The sequence below is a fragment of the Strongylocentrotus purpuratus genome, unplaced genomic scaffold, assembly GCF_000002235.5.
Source record: "Strongylocentrotus purpuratus isolate Spur 01 unplaced genomic scaffold, Spur_5.0 spur5_scaffold_7, whole genome shotgun sequence".
NCBI lineage: Eukaryota > Metazoa > Echinodermata > Echinoidea > Camarodonta > Strongylocentrotidae > Strongylocentrotus > Strongylocentrotus purpuratus.
In genome coordinates this window covers 31233861-31253922 of record NW_022145613.1, presented here as the reverse complement: position 1 = coordinate 31253922, position 20062 = coordinate 31233861, and the positions used below count along the sequence as shown (strand labels likewise).

The window sequence follows — 20062 nt, the reverse complement described above, 5'->3', positions numbered from 1 at the left end:
CTTTTGTTTGGTGTGGAATATATTGGTCACATCAATCTGTTTCTCCTTTCTCTTTCTCCCCACTCATTTGACTCTCTCTCTCTCTCTCTCCCTCTCCCTCCCCTATCCATTCTTTCTCTCGCTCTTTCTGTTTATATATCTTTCTTCCTTTTTCTTCTCGTACTACACTTTTTAAAATCGCTAACTGCATGTACTATGTTATTTAATACGAAATATGTTTCAGTTGTTTTTTCTAAACAAAGAAGAATAAAAAAAGAGAGAGTAAGAAACGAATGCGTGGGCAGATCAGTCATGGCATAATTTCACATGCCTGTCCAGATAAAGTTAGGGTGGTTGCAACAGTATTTGACCCATAAAGATTGAGATAAGCACTTCCCTCAAAAGCGAATTAACGGACCATTTTCATAATGTAACCAAATTAATGCATATGCCTTTGTGAAGCGTCTCCATACAAATTATTTCATTTACCTGTAAAGAATGAATCAGTATCTCAATAGTTAGAATTCGAATTGCGTACATAAGTCGTTGCTATGTAAGACAAACTTTATGGCGTGATCTATCTAACAACACGTAATATATACAAGTTTGATTCTGACCATTGAAATACAATTATTCGTAACAGATGAATGAAATAAATCGTATCGAGGCACTGAGGTATACATTTCGTCGCTGTTTTCACGAAGTGACGGCAGTGAAAAAAAATTGCATTCACTTTGCGTTACGATTTACTTCACTACCGTCACTTCGTGAAAACAAGGACGATTTGGTTACGAAAATGGCCTATTAAAATGGGTATTTCAAAAGTTGGGGAAATATAGGAGATGTGTTATATAGCCTAATTAAAGGAAAAAAAGGTCTAAGGATTCGACATCTCTCCTAGTATGTATGCGTTATTGTTATGATTGTTTTAGATTCAGAAAACTAATACAAGGATGCCCCTCGATTGCTAGCATTCAAGGCTTCTTTCAAGTCCCAGGTCGGTTTCCTCTACCAGCATAACGAAGATCAAGGGAATAGGGAGCTATAAGTGAGTCTTAATTACCAGGATGTTTAACCCTCAAGTAGACATCTTTTCATCATGTTAATCAACTTGACTTGTAATTCTAAACGCGTGTGTATCGAGAAAGTATCATTTGAAACTTAATGTTGTAAATAAATACTAAATTAGAAGTCACAAAAAATATGAAGAAGAAATGAAATGTTTCATCACAAAACGAGTGAAGCGCCATTAAAAAAAATATATTTTTAAAGTAACACCACCATCGTCAAATACAAAAAATCCTTTCATTTGATACCCTGCTCATTACATATGAAGGAAATATTTTGAAAGTATTATTAAAAACAATCGAAAAATTCTCGTTATTTTCATAATATTTTAGTTATTTCAATCGCAAATACCTCAACTTGAAAAAAATGGAGATACAATGTATAGCATTTTGCGAGGAAATTTTTCATATGTTTCCCGTCTTTGACATACTTATACCAATGTATACATTAAAAATTATCAATAACCATGATATAAATCCATGTCAATATCATCGGAAAGAATTCTTTAAAACGCATCCGCTCAAAAACATGGTACGTGGTAACAAAAAACGCCGCACTGCTCAATTTGTAATTTTCTTCAAATGAGACTTAATGACGAAATCTTATTGCACAAAAAAGTGGGAGAGAAAGCGAAAAGGGGACAGTTAGGAACGAGAGTCTTGATGCGATAAAATTATGATTTCCTTCTCGTTTTATTTTCTTAAAAATGGAATAAAATTGCCGTCATAGATTCCATTTATCCCGATCTTAAATTGGTTAGCAAATACCATTGCTATATATAAACACGATAAATAGAAACCATGTAAAATATAAGATTAAAGACAGAAATCCTTTTTTTATTCATTAGTTTATTTTTTATCTATATCCAACACGCGAAAATCATGAACATTTAGATTCTCTTTAACATGTGTATGTACTGCGACGGTAAAAACAAACATGCTCATCCGCATACTACGTTTTATTTTACCCCACCAATTATTTCCTACCTGGGGGAACCAGGGTATGTTCTAAGGGAGAGGGGGTGAAACAGTTGACAAGGGGGGGGGGGGGGAAGGGACCTTAGCTAACATCATGGGGACAAGGGCAATTTTTTCAAGTCCAAACTAATGGAAAAATTCTTACAAAAAAAACCCTCGCAAGAGGGCGATTGTGTTTTTTCTTCTGTCGGGGGGGGGGGGGGGGGGGGGGGGGGGGGGGGGGAATAAGAGGCACTTTTTTTTGGTCCCATTTTTCAGGAAATATTTTGCGCCGACTCAGCCAGCCGGTAAATAAGCGGGGGGGGGGGGGAGGAGGGGGTTAAGAGCACTATTTTTTGTTTGCCTTATTCGTGAGAATATTTTTATATTTTTAATTCCTTTGATTGAAAGATTTCACAAAATAACGTAAACATTTATCATCATTCTAAAGAAAATAATCCATGATATGATATGTACGTGTTTGAACTAGGTTTGATTTTCTCTGTATTTGTAATCTATAATTTGCACAGGGCCTCTGAGGGAAACAGTTTTAATACTGACAGAGTTACCCTGTTTAAATTTTTTTAAAAATAGATACAAAAATAAAACATTTATAATCTGTTTGCGTGTGTGCATCTACAATATTATGATAAACACAAAGCACGTGCATGCCAGCTTTGTTTAAAAATATTAAAAAAACGAAGAAGAAGACGGAGCATAGGAGGAGGAGGAAGAAGAAGAAGAATAAGAAGAAGAAGAAGAAGAAGAAGAAGAAGAAGAAGAAGAAGAAGAAAAAGAAAAGAAGAAGAAGAAGAAGAAGAAGAAGAAGAATTAAGATGAAGAAAATAAAACGCACTTTGCTAACTACGATTTCTTTTCTCCATGCACCTGATCAATAATTTCACACTATGAACATGACGGACAAAGGAGAGGACAAAATATACAGTTCCTCATTCTACCCTCAACAATTGCTGTGGTAGACAAAGGAACATCCCTTCACTGCTATTAAGTAAAAATGTGTAGAACAGGTGTCACATGCATATTCACCTGTTCTACACATGTTTACATAATAGCAGTGAAGGGATGTTCCATTGTCTACCACAGCAATTGTTGAGGGTAGAATGAGGAACCGTATATTTTGTCCTCTTTTTTTGTCCGTCATGTTCATAGTGTCATCTGTCTGCTTCTATTCATGGACATCGATCATCCTATAATGTAACGGTATGTTTATGCGATCACTTTGAAGGTATGACAGCAATAACATTCGACGAAACATTGGTATACTCAGAGCTCGAAAATTATTTTACATAGGATTAGTAAATTACCATGATCATACTTTGTGTAGATGCTAAACTAATGCAAAATGCGCCATCTCTTGTCCGATTGGAAATTTAATAAGTTAAAGGGCCAGAAAATGGGAAATATGACTGGCAGTATTTAACCCTTGGAAACAAGACAGATTTGTAATCTCTTCTCCCTACCAATTAAGGAATTACTAGCACAGTAACTCCTTGTCCCTACTTCGTATTTCCGCTTTTCGATCATGTTTTCTGACATAACAAGTTCAACTTAGCAACTTTTAAAATCAAAAGTGGTTGCCATAACCTTGAAATTTCCCCCAAACCCATGGATAATAAGTTGTTAGATGTTTGTCAACGAAACGGCAACCATTTTGAATGTACATGGTCAAGGTAAGCACTTTTACTTTTGAAAGTTGTATAGTTGAATTTGCCATGTCAGAAAACATATTATTAGACCCTAAAATCATTAGAATCGGACAATGTTAAAGGGAAAGTCCACCCTGAAATTAAGTTAGTTTTAATAGGAGTAGAAAAATGAGAGAAACAAGTCAGTGAAAGTTTGAGCAAATTCCGATTAAAAATAAGGAAGTTAGGATTTTTGAAGTTGTGATCAATCAAACACAAATTGGCAACTCTATGACGTATCATGCGAGCTCAACATCCATTTGCTCAGTACTAAAAAAATCTAAAATTTTCATTTTCCCTCAAGAAAAATTTCAACCGTACATGCACCCTAAATATAATAATTGCAAATATGTTTCTATACTCCCCCTGCAAGGAACAAATATATATTCCATCATCAATAACGAAGAAAACATGATTTTATGGAATATTATGCACAAAGCAAATGAAGGAGAGCTCGTATAATAAGTCACAGAGTTGCCAATTTGTATTTGATTGATCACAACTTCAATAATTCATAACTTTCTTATTTTCATTCAGAATTTGCTCAAACTTTCACTGACTTGTTTCTCTCATTTTTCTACTCCTATTAAAACTAACTTAATTTCAGGGTGGACTTTCCTTTAACTGTGTTGGTGAATTTCTAAAGTGCATTGACCTTTTCTACCATAGCGCCCTCATTTAAGATCGGAGGTATAGCAAATTATACATTTTTGGAATCCTCATGACCAGACGAGTAATTTGATATGCATATTGACACGATTGGAACTATTTGAATTTCTATCCCTGTGTGACCTTTGTTGACCCCTCACGAAAATGCCTTGGATTTTCAAGGGGGCAGCCCAAGTCAAAATTGTTCGGTATTAATCAGGGAACACAAAAACACTTTCAAAATGTTATTCCCAGAGATTGGTCACGGGACCTACAGGCTGGTCTCCTACTAGTTGTTTGAAGACGGTTGTTTAAAAAGGAGCTGTTGTTCAGTGGGGGTTGTTTACACCAACTAGGTTGTTTAAAGAAAGTTGTTTAAAAAGGAGCTGTTCTTCAGTGGGGGTTGTTTACAACAAAAGATTCTGAATAAGTGCACCAATACTTCTGGGTCTCTATAGGTATGTGAAGACTAACAATATAGTAGGGTAATTCTGCAATTTATCAATTAGCGCCAAAACAGTGCCCATTTTGCATGAGCGCGCATGCACGCACGTATAAACTGCATAATACTAGGGATGCATACAATCTCTAAGGCAAAGAATTAAGCACACGTTATAACCGAGTGCACGATCAGTGCCGCACTGCGTGACGCGACGATTTAAGTCTACTTACACTGTCGCTCATAAAGGTGGAATATTTTGTTCAAATCCCAATTGATGGAATTATTTTAAAAATAATTTAAAAATAATAGATTTAGATAATAAGTATACATTCTCGGATTGTATTGAATAATAATTTGCCAATGTGTGTTTTGCGTGACTGCTAAATCATGTGTATGCTACTATGCTTATCAACTAGGGGACCTATGCCCTTAAGTCATAAATGACAGTAATGAGGATTAATGCCCCACAAAATTTAAAAAAACACAAAAATGCAATAAATTTTCAAAAATTTATTGCATTTTACCCCGGTTCCCAACATAAAAAATCTTCTGTGTGCCCATGCCTTGAGCCAAAATGCGTGGCGGTCCAGAGAATTCTTTTATGTTGGGGACCGGGGTAAAATGCAATAAACTATTGAAAATGTATTGCATTTTCTGTTTTTTTTTTTATTTATGGAAACTGCCCCCCTACCCTAGCCCCCGCTGCGTACAGTCATGGTTCAGTGACACAACAATGGCCTCGTAACTGTGAGGCCCCAGGATCAAAACCGTGTCGATGTGCTATATTAGTGCCCTTTTGTGGGGCATTATCCTCATTACTGTCATTTATGACTTGAGGGCATAGGTCACCTATTTAATAAGCATAGTAGCATACACATGATTTAGAAGTCCCGCAAAACACACATTGGCAAATTATTATTCAATAAAATCTGAGAATGTATACTATTATCTAGGTCTATTATTTTTAAATAATTTTTAAAATAATTCCATAAATTGGGTTAAAACTCAAATATTCCACCTTTATGAGCGACAGTGTGTATATTCTGACATTTGCGTACAGATACTGACAATTTTAACTGTGAACTTACGCTATAAGTTAAAAACTTCAAATTGGTTAATAGAAAAGTGATTTCAATTAAACCATTGAATCCCCAGTCACTTAGAAGCGCGTCGGTAGCTTGGTCGGCCATGATGTGAAATAAAGCTTTTGGCCAACGCGCACTTTACTGGCACGTGACACACGACGTCATATGTAAACAACACTGTCTAAAAGCTCTCGTATAGTAAATATAGCAGTCATTAAATTTTAAACAGCGAATGTTTAACAAAATTACTTTCGTTTCGAGCAACATTGTTTACAATTTGTTCAACTGTTGTTTAAGATAGTGTACAACTGTAAGTGACCATCACTTTTTTAAGCAGCCGCGTTTTTACTGTATAGAATAATGTGGACTTGAGCTCGTGGCCAGTCAAGGTGATCGTGATCAACAAGGGACCAGTCAGATAAATCAGAATTTGAACAGGGCACGATCACTCGTGGGTGTATTTGAATTTAATTGATGACGTAATTGGACAGAATTGAGAGCAGATTAATGAGGTGTACTCTAGAAACCGAGAACTAAAGATAGACTAATTCATTCATTTTGCACCCACAATTTGGCAAAACGTTTCAGTATGGGGAACATATTAATTACAATGTCGTAATCATATTTCAAAATGAGATTGAAGAATGAGATTGAAGAAATGTCTCAGTCAATTGAACTGAACGTTTTGGTATGTGTCTCAATTATTTATTTTGTTACTATGTTACAAGCCCAGCTCGTCCAGTTCTGATGTCAAATCAATGAGTCAAGATGAGGTGAGGGCTGATGAGGCTTCTACCACTTCCTGTGCTGCCTGGTCCTTGCCTGTGCATATAGGGAAAGTCTGCTATGCCATCAGCATGCAATTAACCTGTGGCTGTAACATTCACATTCGTGGCCAACACCCCTCATTCACTCCAAAATCAGACCAAGAATAAATGCATTTTAAAAAAGAAAGAAAAAGGAAAGTGATTTCTTTGTTTAATTACTCAAAAATTCAATATCATTTTTCATCAGAGTTTACATCATTGGCCTCACTTTCTATTCTGCATCCTTGCATTAAGACATTATCTTAAGTGGAAGTCATAGAATCCCATTTGTCCAAAATAGCGATTCAATGATACATTTGGTTAATTATGATTTTTAAAGGAAATAAAAATAATTATTGAAAATACATATCATAATATAATAATAATAATAGTAATAATGTCAACTTATAAAGCGGACATATCCATTCTGAAAGACTGTTCAAGTTGCTCTGTACAGTATCAAAGTAATTATACAATATTAAAACTACGACATAATTGAACTATAGTAATACGACATAATTATACAATATTTAAAACTACGACATAAACAAATGGTGCTTAAGTTTCTTCTTAAATATTTCAATTGATGGTGATTGTCTTATTGGTAATGGTAAATTGTTCCATAATTTGGGAGCAATATGTTAGCAAAAGCCCTGTCCCCCCCCCCCCCCCCATTTGTGATGGGTTTTTAGTGCACATAACTGGAGCTGTGAACCTGAACGTAAATTCCGTTGTGGGTGTACGGTTTCAAAATCTCATACAAGTAATGGGGTGAAGAAAGAAGAAGTGTTTTGTAAGTAATGAGTAACAGCTTATACCTGATTCTTTTTGAGAACGGAGAGTGACAAGCCGAGCTGCCATGTTCTGAACTCGTTGCAGACGGGCTATTTGATTTTGAGGAAGGCAAATATACAACGAATTACACATATCCAAACGACATGTAATAAAAGAATGAACAATCTTTTCAGTGCTTTTCTGATTAAGAATTTTTTCTGATCCTCCAAATGTTGTGAATCATTTCAAAGCTCAAATCTACATTTTCCATATGACACCATAATAATGACTCCCAATCAAGGAGAGACCCAATGGTTACAGTGATTCAGTTCGTTTTTTTGCCTCTCTGGCACACGTACCGCCAAATACTAAATCATCATAATACTAATAACCCAAGGGTCTGATTTTTTCAGGGACATCCTGTATAGCAAGATATTTTGGATATTGCTCATATTGTATTAGGGCAGTACCAGAAATTGTCAAAGTCTCCAATAAATGTTTTAAGCAGGAAACAAACACATTTACTTATACCTTCTCTTCGTTAAAAAAAGGCGTTATATGTATCCAAAGGGGTTTAATTAGTATGAGAGATAGTATTTTAAAACACACTGTCTCTGCCCCTGCACTCTGTACATACAACTGAATATGTATAAGCCACCTTTGATATCAGAGTCGGGGCTAGTAGCGTTATAATTACAAAATAATTGTTGCAGTAGATAAGAGAATTGGTACTAGACAAAAGACGGAGACGAAAAAATGGTAGACAGGTATAATACTTCCACAGCTTAAATATATCTACCAAATTGGCAACTTGCACATGAAATAGTCAATAGTATCGTCACATGGTCTGTCATTCCAATAGTAGTCGTAAATGCCTTTTATCTCGCCACAGTCTTCCCCACGAAAGTTATCTGGTTGTGGGAAAACGCGCGACCACATGGTGAAGTTGAACGGTGATTCGTCGGTCCACTCGAAACTACCCTCAGTGGAGATGTCGTGGAGACCAATCCAAACGTCACGACCGTAATAATTGCCATTACTGTGCCGATCCTGAAACATAATAATAATATATCTTGTTTACTCCAGGGTAGCTCCATTAGTACCACCACTGCTCTTCATGAGGGTCCTGCAATCATCTTATTACCTCAGTTTTAGCACCGCTACCATGATATGGCGCTCAAGCATTCAATGAATGTCTTCCTACCGGGTACCCATTTCATTTACCTGGGTGGAGAGTGTCAACGTAAATGAATGTCTTATCAAAACGCATTAGTGCACTAGCCCGGGAACTTATCTACGAAACGGTACGACACTTTATACACATGAAATATGTTGCAGGGAAAAAGTATCGGAGACGACGCTTGGAGTTATATTTAATCAGATAGAAAGACTTTTAGTTGTTCGAGTATGTAAATAACAATCAACTTTGGAACCAGATACTTCAATCACAGGTCTAAAACTCTGTTGTAATTTAGCCTTATTTAGGTGATACGTACGTAGACGTATCACCTATTGATTTCGCCAAGATTTTTATCTATTTATTTATTCTTCCTCGAATTTGTTCGTAGGATATCTCAAGAGCCATTGTCATGAATCTTTCAATGATGATAGATCTTAGTCTAACTTAGAACTGTGTGACTTTTCAAAGACTCAAAGTCATCGTGACGTCATCCAGGCGCCATTTTGTGAAAATCAACTTACGATCATATCTTCATTACGAAAAGTAATTTCTCACTCATATTTATCATGGTTGAGATCAATATTTGTCCGGTCAATTTCAGGTTAATAAATTTGCGCAAAAATGCGCGTACGCGTAGGTGCGCGCGTTAACGCGCGCGTAAATTTTTTAATTGCTCTAAATCATCCCAAATATTTTTTGCATACTTTTCAGGCCATTTAGAGCATTTGAGAACAAACCATGCATACGCGCATGCGCGCGCGCTTTTGGCGCGTACTAGCATTTTGCAACGTAAAATCGCCGAATTTTCTCTGTTTTCATATTTGGCACATTTTTCCAAGCATTTTGATAACTTGTTCACCTTTTAATAACGCAATGAGCGTCCGTCAAAGTTGACAGCGTGCGCGGGCCTGCGTTATCTTTACCCACAATACATGGGCAAAAATCATGCCTATACAAAATTCATTGTAACTCTTCAGAATAGATAGAAACTCCCTATATTCTTTCATATTTGGATCGATTATGAGTTGGAGATATGATTTCATGTCTCATTTGACCCTTAATTAACTCATGACGTCATCATAATGGCCTCCAAACTCAAAATTTAAATTTGCATATTATGACGTCAACAACCGTATTTACCTTATTATTACCCTTTTTTCCACTTAATCCATTACTTTTTGCGTGTAATCCCTATGGGAGATGACTTTTTCAAATCTGGATTCTACATTCCTGTCTTTTACGAGCAATATCGCCATTAATTCTGCATGGATTTAGTAGATTTTTGAGTATGTTGTGGCTGAGACTATATGCTATCTAAATTATTCCTCATTTTTTTAATTAGATATCAGGATCACGCTCATGGTCATGATCATTATCATCATGATCATCATTATCATAATGATGATAATCATTAATCAATTACATTTTCATTTCTTTGAATAAGATAAAATCGTAAAAATGTGTTCTTCATGATGTAAATTAGAGTCAAAGGTGTAACTGGTTACTGTACAGGGTCAACGGTCATATATTGTTTCCATCTATCTTCCCGAGATTCATGATGATCAAGGGGACACAATTTAAACTTGACATATAGATAGATCATAATGGGAGAAACATTTTATTAAATAATATATCGTGTAATACATTCTTATAGTTATTTGTATGCTTCTTCTTATCATTATTATCGTATACACAATATGTCATGTGCCAAGAATTTATTGCTATGATACATCCAAGATGTCTACCAAAACTGTCAATTCGTTGCTGAAATATTTTCAAGCCAAAAGAAGGAACGTTAGAATTTCTATTTTAAATTGAAATAAATTATATAAGAGAAATAAATAGAGAATACAATCATGATTTTGGAACTAGGGGATTAACATGGACATAATGCACTTGTTTACATGACCACATTATCTCTTATTCATTCTACCTCCAATTTTTCAGACTGCTTTCAAAACAATATCATGTGTGTCGATCATAGTTCTATGTAGCTTGATGTCTCATGGTAATTTAAGCAATCTAAGCAACAATTTCTGAATTTTAGCGACAATCGTTCGCCTCTGCTGCTCTTTAATACTATTATGACGTGCAGTAACAAATTGAAATTTCAGAACTCATGATAAATTCGTTTAACAGTTGATTCCACTTGGTTTATTCTATTGTTCGGGTTATTTAGCAAAACGAGACAGAAATTGATATTCTCATGGCTAACGACTTTGCGTTAGTAGTTGTTCATCGTCTCTACAATGCTATTTGAACAATATTTGGTGACAAAAGACGGCATTTCTATGTAGCTTAAAAACCCATCAAATAACAAAAACATGGCAGATAAAAAGATCCTCAGTACTGGGTCTAATAATTTAAAGAACACTTAATTTGAACCCGGCCACATTCTCTCTCTCACTCGTTTGTCATTGCCTCCATTTTCCCTCGCTTACTTCATTCTTACCACGGAATATGTAATGTGTATGTGTAGGCCTCATTATGTTAATTTATGTTAATAGGGTCAATGGTCAAATTGTCTCAATATATCTTCCATACATCCATAATGATCCAGGCTAAACAGTAGACACTTGACTTATGGATAGATCATAATGGGAGAAGCATTTTATATAACAATATGACCTCGTGAAAATGTATTCTTCATTATGTAAATCATTAGCATACGTATCACCTAATTCGTCAAAGTGACGAATTAAAGTCTAGTTGTAGAGTGTTTTAATAACTTTTAAAAATGTACCGTACTGCGTAAGTGCTATGTATATATTTTCCATGCAATCATCTTGAAATATATGACGTAGAGATCCATTGTGGGACCAAATTTATTTCTTATTTATATAAATGACAACATATTTTGCACTCAGTCGATTAGTTTTAATTTATTTGTAGACGATACAAATATTTTTTCATCAGGTAAAATTTTTAATTTACTTTACCAATTGGGGATTCACATCAAAGACCAATCTTAATAGCAGACGTAAGTTACAAAAAACGAGTAATAGATATAAGGCCATTAAAAAAAATAAACATGTTAAGCATCCCCGCCCGCTTCCTTTTGGCGGGCCGCCTCCTATTTTTTTTTTTTTTGAAATATTTTTATTTTTATTTTTTTTTATTAATTGTTTTTTTTAAAGAAAAAAAACACATGAAAAAACTGTTAAAATGGATCTATTTCTGATTTTTTTTTTAAATAAAAAAAACTTCGGCGGCCATCTTGAAAAATAGCCCGACTGTCAGGGAAAATGTACCGAGCGGCCATTTTGAACGGCCATTTTGAAAGAAAAAAAAAGGGCCTCCTCCTTCCTATTTTTCGAAAAGACAGGACGCTAAACATGTTTTTTTTTATTTGGCCTAATAACTCATTTAAATATCCTTTGTCATAGTGATCCTCTTTTTAAACAGATGCAAATCTTACCAATCCCTGACATAATATTATTAAATGTTGCCACTTTTATGTTCATGCTCATGAAAGATATTCCTATACCAGATTCATCTAGGGAATGTTTTACAATGAATTGTCATATCCACGAATATAATAGTAGACATGCTCTTGATTTTCATTTACCTTTACACCGTACCTCAACCTCTAAAGATTTCATATGTTTCCATGGCCCATTCATATCGAATAGTTTGCCAGATGACATAATACAGTGCAATACATTGAAACGTCAAATATATCTGTATAAGGGTTAACATTTAAGCGGAACAAAATGAAATTGTCTGTTTTTATGTAGAATGTAAACATTCCAGTTGTAACTTCCTTCTTCTTATATTCCTGTAACTGTCTTTACCTTATGTTATCTTTATCTTTCCTCTGTCCTCTGTTGTTGTGAAGGTACGTACGATGTTTTTAAAAATATGAAATAAGTTTGTATCTTGATAATGCTAAGTATTTATTTGGGGATCATTCTCATCAAGCCAATTTTGACTTTCATGATTCCCAATTCCTTTGTATCTTTTGTTGATAATTAACAAACATGTATATACTTTTGATGTTTTTTTAAACAGAGTGAAATTAATAAATGAATGAAATGAAATGAAATTATCGGAGCACATGAAGTGAATACCTTGACTCCCGTAGATTCGAAGTAAGCGACGACGAAATTGTTTTCATCTGGCGAATTGATGGATACGAGATGCCCCAAGCTATCCCTGTCTGTTTCGCCCAGAGACGGCACCGAGAATTGGTTGCAAAATGCCTCTGCTTCATGCCAAGTCTTCAGGTCACTGAATAATCTATGTTGTTTGATATTTCAGGAGAAGAAAAGGAATAGGGGGAAAGGAAAGTAGAAGGCAAAGAAGAAAAATGTAACTGTCATATTGATTTGAAGGAAAAATACGTGATTAAGGTTGTTAACGTACAAAATTAACACAGTCGGGTCTGTTATTTTTTGAAATATTGTGTAGAGATATTTTGATTTTCACGACCGACGTGATCTACGACGCGAAGTTGGCACTGAGACCCTTCAGCGCAATCGTCCGTCGGCTGAGTCCTACTTCATTCAATGAGGGTCAACTTCGGTATACATTCTCAGCATATGCTCAAGGGACTTATCACAACCACTTTGACCTCTCTTTATGCATATTTGAAAACGTGGCACGGTCAATTATCTAGTATTCATTTTACATGATTTGATTATCCTCCACCGGTTACATTATATTTCATGAGCAAATGTTGCGGAACATCTGAATGTTAGGAACGGTTTAAGAAGGGGACCTGGGGCCTCATTCCGAACCAATTTAAGCGAAACAAGTGTGGAATATCAATGTAAGAACCTGTAAACCCCCCCCCCCCCCGGAATAACAAAGAAAAACATCTCCAATATTAAACCGTGCCTGCTGACATTAATGATTTCTGTCGTTTCGCCTCCTTGTGTAGAGAAACATACTGTCGATGTTATTCACATGATTGTTAGTAAACGCCAGAACTATTGTAGTCACGTATGCATGGCCTGACATGCATGTGCATCCGCATAGCTAAATTTTGCTTGATAAGGTATGAAAGATGAACATCCAGTATGAAATGCAATAATGTAAATTACTTGCTATATGAAAACATTATTATTATAAGTAAACATTGGTTCACAGTGGTTCACGATGAGCACGGAGTCATGTCCTAATTTGACTATTAATTATTATGATGCATGGAAATGTCAAAGAAATACACTTTCAATGGATAAACTAGAGCAATAACTACATTTGCATGGTTTTATCAATCCACTTAATCCACCGAAAGTGAAATTATTTGAAATTTCCATGCATGCATCATAATAATTAATGGTCAAATTAGGACATGACTCCGTGCTCATCGTGAACCACTGTGCGAAATGTGCGTGTGCGTGTGTGTGTTTGTGTGTGTGTGCGTTCGTGCGTGTGTGTGCGTGTGCGTGTGCGTGTGTGCGTTTTTGTCTGTCTGGCTGTCTTTGTTCAAAATACTATTTTATTCCTCACCCAGCAACTTGGCGCAAGTGAGATCTGGCAGTCTTGTATTAAAAGATTGTCTGATGTTCAATCATGCATGCAGAGATTCAAGTGAAAATGGTACCTAAAGGTCCTGGGAGGATAACTCTATCCTCACATATCATGAAACCCATGATTAAATATTCAAACTTCAAACACTACAACTTTTAAAAAGTGGGACATTTTTTCTGACTCACGCTGTATACATTTTTTTCATACCGTATGACATATCCTAAATCAATGTGTAGAAACATAGCTGGGAAAATAGCGTTTACTATTGTGTTGAGATTGCACTGCATTTATAAAGAAATATGCTGCAAATTCCTGGATCCCTGGGGTGTGGAATAACGCTTAATGTGTACAGGACGCCATGAAGTTTTCTTTGTTCACAAACAATTGTCCAGGTCCATACAATAACTGACTCATCGAGCGTGCGAAGCAACATACACCCCTCCCCTTGAAGATTGAGACCTACTAACGTGCTAACTATACAAATATGTTGAATTAATTTTTTAATCCAAATGTTGCAGCTATTAGTTGGCTTTTTTTTCTTCAATTATTAGCTCACTTTAATAACAGTAATTGTTAGGGACATATTTTCATGATTTTCTTTCACACTGGCTGAATTTGGAATTGGGGTGACGCGAAACATTTAATTTTTTAAAGGATGCCGTGACAAAAAAAAGGTTGAAAACACTTATCTTGTAGACTAATGACTGGTACCCCCCCCCCCCCCCCATGACTGTGTCCCCGCTACGCCACTGAGGAGCTGAATAAAGCTAAATGTGTATATGGCTACATGGAGCTTTCTTTGTTCACAAATGATTGTTCATGTCCATACAATAGGGACTTTTAGATTTTCGTGGACTGATACATGTGACGTCCATTCAAGGCAGTGCATAACAAGAACGTCGATTGTAGCAATCCCCATTGTCTTCGCGCGAATCTAAAAGTCCCTAATAACCGACTGATAGAGCGTGGAAAGCAATCGTTATAAGATCAACACAAATGCCCTTGCCGATTGAAACGTACCAGTGCCTATAATTTATATTATGAATGAGGCATAAGAATTGGGATAGAAAAGAAAACAAAATCATGTTTGTAGACAAACTGAATGGCAAATATCATTTTTTCAAAGAATACAGTTTTTTATTTCTCTCGAAAGGGCATATCTTTAAGTATTTCAATCCACAAAAGGGTACGGGTTTTGCCAGGCAAGATGGTCCTACGTTCACGGAAAATAGCCCTTTTTAGAAATTTAGAGGGCGCTATTTATATCATGCCTAATCATTGAAGCATGACATTTATCGTTGGTATGTGTTATTATAATATACAGATACTTTGAAAGTTTGAGACAAAACGGAATTTGTATGAGAAAGTTATCGCAATTTACGTTTCTTAGGGGTCAATTTTTAAAGAATTTTAAATAATTTTTACAGAGTCGATTTCGGATTTAAATTTCGAGTATGAAGATGGCATTTGAAGGCCAATTTATGCTACGCAGATGAAAGAACATTTCTTGGATTGTCTAGCGAAATTTGTTGCAAGTCTTTAGGATCTAGGATAGTGGAGATACGAAGGAAGAAAGAAAGCCCTAAAAACGGACTAGAAACGGACAACATGGCGCCTGGATGGTTACGAATGAGTGATTTTAGAAAAAAAAATTGAAAACGTAGAGTGAGGTGACCTAGATTCGGATGCCCAAGATTTCCTGGTAAATCATCAATAATGTTACTTAAGAGCATATAATTGTTTTTTGGGGGTAAATTCTAAGATAATTTATTTGCCTTGATCCAGTCAGCAACCACTCGTAATTGAGAAATAATCGTTCTCAGTAAATTTGGGGTCTTGATGAGAAAAAAAATGTTAGAGTCGTCAGCAAACAAAATGAAGAACAGCGTTGTTGATGACATGTAAAATCAGTAATATATACGATAATAAGTAATGGACCTAAAATAGAATCTCGATACACGCCAAATTAAAAGGTCTTTATGGAAGAATGTGAGTACGTCTATGAGTACGTAATGCTTTATATTGTGGAGGTAGTTCTTAACCAATCCAAAGCTATGCCTCTGATTCCTTAGTTATAAAGTTTGTCGAGTGAAAGTATTTTGTCATTTATCATATCAATTGCCTTCGAGAGGAAGAACAAGAACAAGAATTCAAAACGCGAACGATAACAAGGCATTGACATCAAGTCGTCTATGCAAATACGAATTCAAAACGCGAACGGAAACAAGGCATTGACGAGAAGTCGTCATCGCAACGATTCAGAACGCGAATGAGAACAAGGAATTGACGAAAGTCGTCAATGCGAAGAAAGAAACATTTGATGGATGTTTAGTGGAACTAATAATTACGTCACTGTGATTCTTAGCCATTCGGGTTATTGTAATTGTGGTTGGTGTGACTGGGGTAATATACATAGTCGCAAATTAAGGTGGAGCAAACCTGGCCTCGCATATTTTTTTTACACAACTGTTTAGCCATTTTCGCGAAAAAATTCCAAGAAGTTCTCTGGTGAAAGAGTCTAAGTCGTCAGCGCACTTATGTGCAAGCACGTACACCCAGGGAAGGGAAGATGGTAGAAAGGGGGAAAACAAGGATAGTGGAGAGGATATGGAGAAGGAAACACAAGGAAATACATAAGGAAAGAGAAGAGGATAAGTCAAAGGAAGAACATAGCAATACATAATTGAAGAGCTAAGAGGATCATAGATCTAGACTAAGGAAAAACAGGGCTATAAAGAAGAAGCTAGAGAAAGGGAATCTATCAGATTAAAACAAAAAAATAGATGACGAATTAGGAGAAAAGGATAGATTGAAGGAGAAACAAAGAAATACATAAAACAAAAGAGAAGAGGTTTATAGAATGAAGGAGAACAAAAGAAATACCGAAGGAGAACGTACTGGGGGATAACTTGAAGGAACAACAAAGAAATATATAACGAAGGAGAAAAAGGATAGATTGAAGGAAAAAAGAAATACATGACAAAAGAGATTGAAGGAGAACACAGAAATACATAATGAAAGAGAAGAGAGGATAGATTTAACCCAAAACAAATAACGAGTAGGCCTATGTGCACATGTACAGCTCCAGCAATCCAACAAAACTGCTGAGGGTAATGCTAGACTCTGTCTCTAGTCGTTTGCACAGTATTTGACTGAATTGGCTAATCAGTTGTGTAAAAAAAAATATGCGCAACCTGGCCCATGGCCCCTCTAAATACCCTATTGGCATACACGTATATATATACTTGAAGGCATCGTTTAACAATGTTAAATCTGAGATGCACGGCCCTACTTGTTATCAGTGAATATGATGGTGTAATATTGAAGCTCTAACAAACAAAAACGCTTCAAAATGATCAAGAAGTGCCTCAAGAATGTAAAAATCTTTGAGTGACCGGTTTTACCATAGTCGTTTTCCCTAATAGACTGTAGTGTTATGAAAAACGGTTTTCAAAATTTGTAATTACAATCATAAATATCTTAATAATCAGACAGGCGATTGGATTGTAAAAGTCATGGGATTCCTGACTGACCTAAAGGTTTATAATTATCATTGCAGCATTAGCTAAATCCAGGATTTTGTTTTAGAATCTGAGACAAAGTTACCGGATCCCTACTGCAAATTTCCCCTTAATAATGCTGATATTCGGCATTGTAAAACTGTCGTAGTCAAGTAGTTTCGAACACTTGAATGGAGATACGAAGTTCGTGGGTTCAAACCCCGTTGCTGTACCAGTTTTCTTTGGCAAAACATTAATGTACATTTACCACTCTCCACCCAGGTGTTACATTGGTATAATGGCAGGAAAATGTCCTTGAATGCAGTGAGTACCGAAATCAGTTGCATAACCTAATGCTGGGGGTAATATAGAGCGTCTTAAGCACCTTGAGTGGTGGATATGAGCGCTTTGAGATTTTTTCAAATAGTAATGATATCATATTCCACCCCTTTACAAAATCCTCGATCCGCCCTTACTCAACCAACCTGTAACAATGACCATTGTAGGCAGTCCAGAAGGTGGGGCAACAGCAGCTTGCCCGCGTCCCTCCGGGGTTTATGAACATAATGAAGGCTGATACTAGAAAGAGCAGCACAGGATTCTGTCGACGATCCATCTCTGAAGCTCTGTATCTGTTGGTTTTGTTTGAACCGGGATCCAAGTAGCTAGGCGAAGGCAGAGAGCTGAACGAACAAACGTAGCGCTTTGTAGATTAATCCGTACTTATTCCGTGTGAGTCAAACAAAATTGTCATTTATTTCCAAGGCAGCTATGAACAAAAGATTACCATACATGTTCGGAAGGAGTGTTATATCCCAAATCGTTTTGTGTAGTAGGTCTTCACGCTTGGATGAACAGGAGTCATTGTTTGCGAGAGTGCAAATATCGCCTTGCGCAAAAGTATTAAAGTGAGAGAACGAATTGAATGTATAAAATGAAATGCATTGCATACTAGCTTTTTGCAGAAGCAAAGACACACACACACACACACACTCACGCGCGCACAAATGTTCTTTGATATTTGATATATGTGTGGACTGATTAATTTTGTTAGGGATTTTATTTGGATTTGCAAAGACCGAAGTATAATACACGAATCCCAATTGTTTTATTCAAACATCACATAAGCATTACTGGCGCAAGTCGATTTCTGCACTCTCGCAAACAATGCCTCTTGTTCCAGGCCTGAACACATATCACACACAAATGATACCAAATGATTGGGGATAAAACACTATTTCATAAGATGTATAATAATTTACTGTTCATTTTTGGACTATTTGCTTAATATTATTGATTCACTTACCATGCAAACGATTATAACCAAAAACGCATATATTCATATTAATGTAGACGGAAAGCTGTACACGCGGAAATCATTACGCGATTAAGCTCCACCGTTTTTGGATCATTTGAAGACGATACAGGCACCCTAGGCGGCAAAGTGATTGGATATGAGCTCATGAATATGTATTTAATCGATAGTATCGTTCAAGATATATGTTTATTATTTGATCTCATTGCATAACTTTAATTAGGCAGACTTATTCACGACGCTATTCGCATATATTGAGAAGAATTAGTTCACAGACAATTGGTGAGTATGGTTGAAATTATGATTAGATTACATAAATGTAGTCATTTATTGAGAACAATAATATTGTAACGTCTTTCCTACACATAAATCAAATGTAAACACGAGCTAAATATAGGCAATAGTGACCCGTCACGACAAAATCAGACAGAATTTGCAAAGATTGTTGTTTTTAGGTTAACGGAAGGTGTTAAAAACAAATTTTCTTCGACTGCGTTTTTTTTTTTCGTCTTTATAAAATTGCAAATTCTAGGGCTCTTTAAAAACGAGAAAAATAATGCGAGAGAGCAGGAATTGTGTCGAGAATGCAAGTGCGTGTGATTATGAAAGAAGGGAAAATATCAATTATCGCTTGGTCAGCGCACGTCCGTCTTAATACGTTGTCTTTAAAAAGGTGCCAAATTCTAAAGATCTTTTAAAAAGTGATAAGAAAAGAAACGAAACCTTTTAAAGAGAGAGAACATGAACTGTGTCAAGATTACAAGTGTGTGATCAAGAAGGTGAGAAAAAATGTAAATACTAAATAGCCCGGTCCATTTAATTTTCAGAATTATGAATCTTTAACATCATAAACTTTTTAGTTTTAAATTCGGACTTTCTCGTTTTCGCAATAATGAACCCATTTCCATTTTCGGAATTTTACCCTTAATATCGGAAATTCAAAAACATATCAATTGATATTGGCTCTTGAAGGATAAAAGACGTGCCACATGAGTTTATTAAAGATTATTCTTTCATTTGATTTAATTTCACTCACTCTGAAATATATAGAGGCAATACTAAAGTCTACAATGAAACAAATACATTAACATAAAATTTAACTTGAACTCTAATCTTTCCTGGATAGGA

The 20062-nt window shown here is 35.8% G+C and overlaps 1 protein-coding gene across 1 annotated transcript; it reads right to left on the bottom strand.

Annotated features, from left to right (window-relative positions):
* Positions 1-6839: 6839 nt before the first annotated feature.
* Positions 6840-18496, bottom strand: LOC105438405 (echinoidin-like). Its single transcript, XM_011666174.2, has 3 exons — positions 18105-18496; positions 12715-12883; positions 6840-8514 (listed from the first exon to the last, which is right to left on the bottom strand). Exons 1-3 carry the CDS (start codon positions 18233-18235, stop codon positions 8260-8262), a joined length of 555 nt encoding a protein of 184 aa, XP_011664476.2. The 5' UTR covers positions 18236-18496; the 3' UTR covers positions 6840-8259.
* Positions 18497-20062: the final 1566 nt, after the last annotated feature.

Excerpts from the sequence above, each read along its gene's own strand:
- LOC105438405 (XM_011666174.2), bottom strand. The coding sequence starts at position 18,235 with ATGGATCGTCGACAGAATCCTGTGCTGCTCTTTCTAGTATCAGCCTTC. Across the intron at positions 12,884-18,104 it reads TACAATGGTCATTGTTACAG|ATTATTCAGTGACCTGAAGA; the intron begins GTTGGTTGAGTA and ends CAAACAACATAG. Across the intron at positions 8,515-12,714 it reads TCGAATCTACGGGAGTCAAG|GATCGGCACAGTAATGGCAA; the intron begins GTATTCACTTCA and ends ATTATGTTTCAG.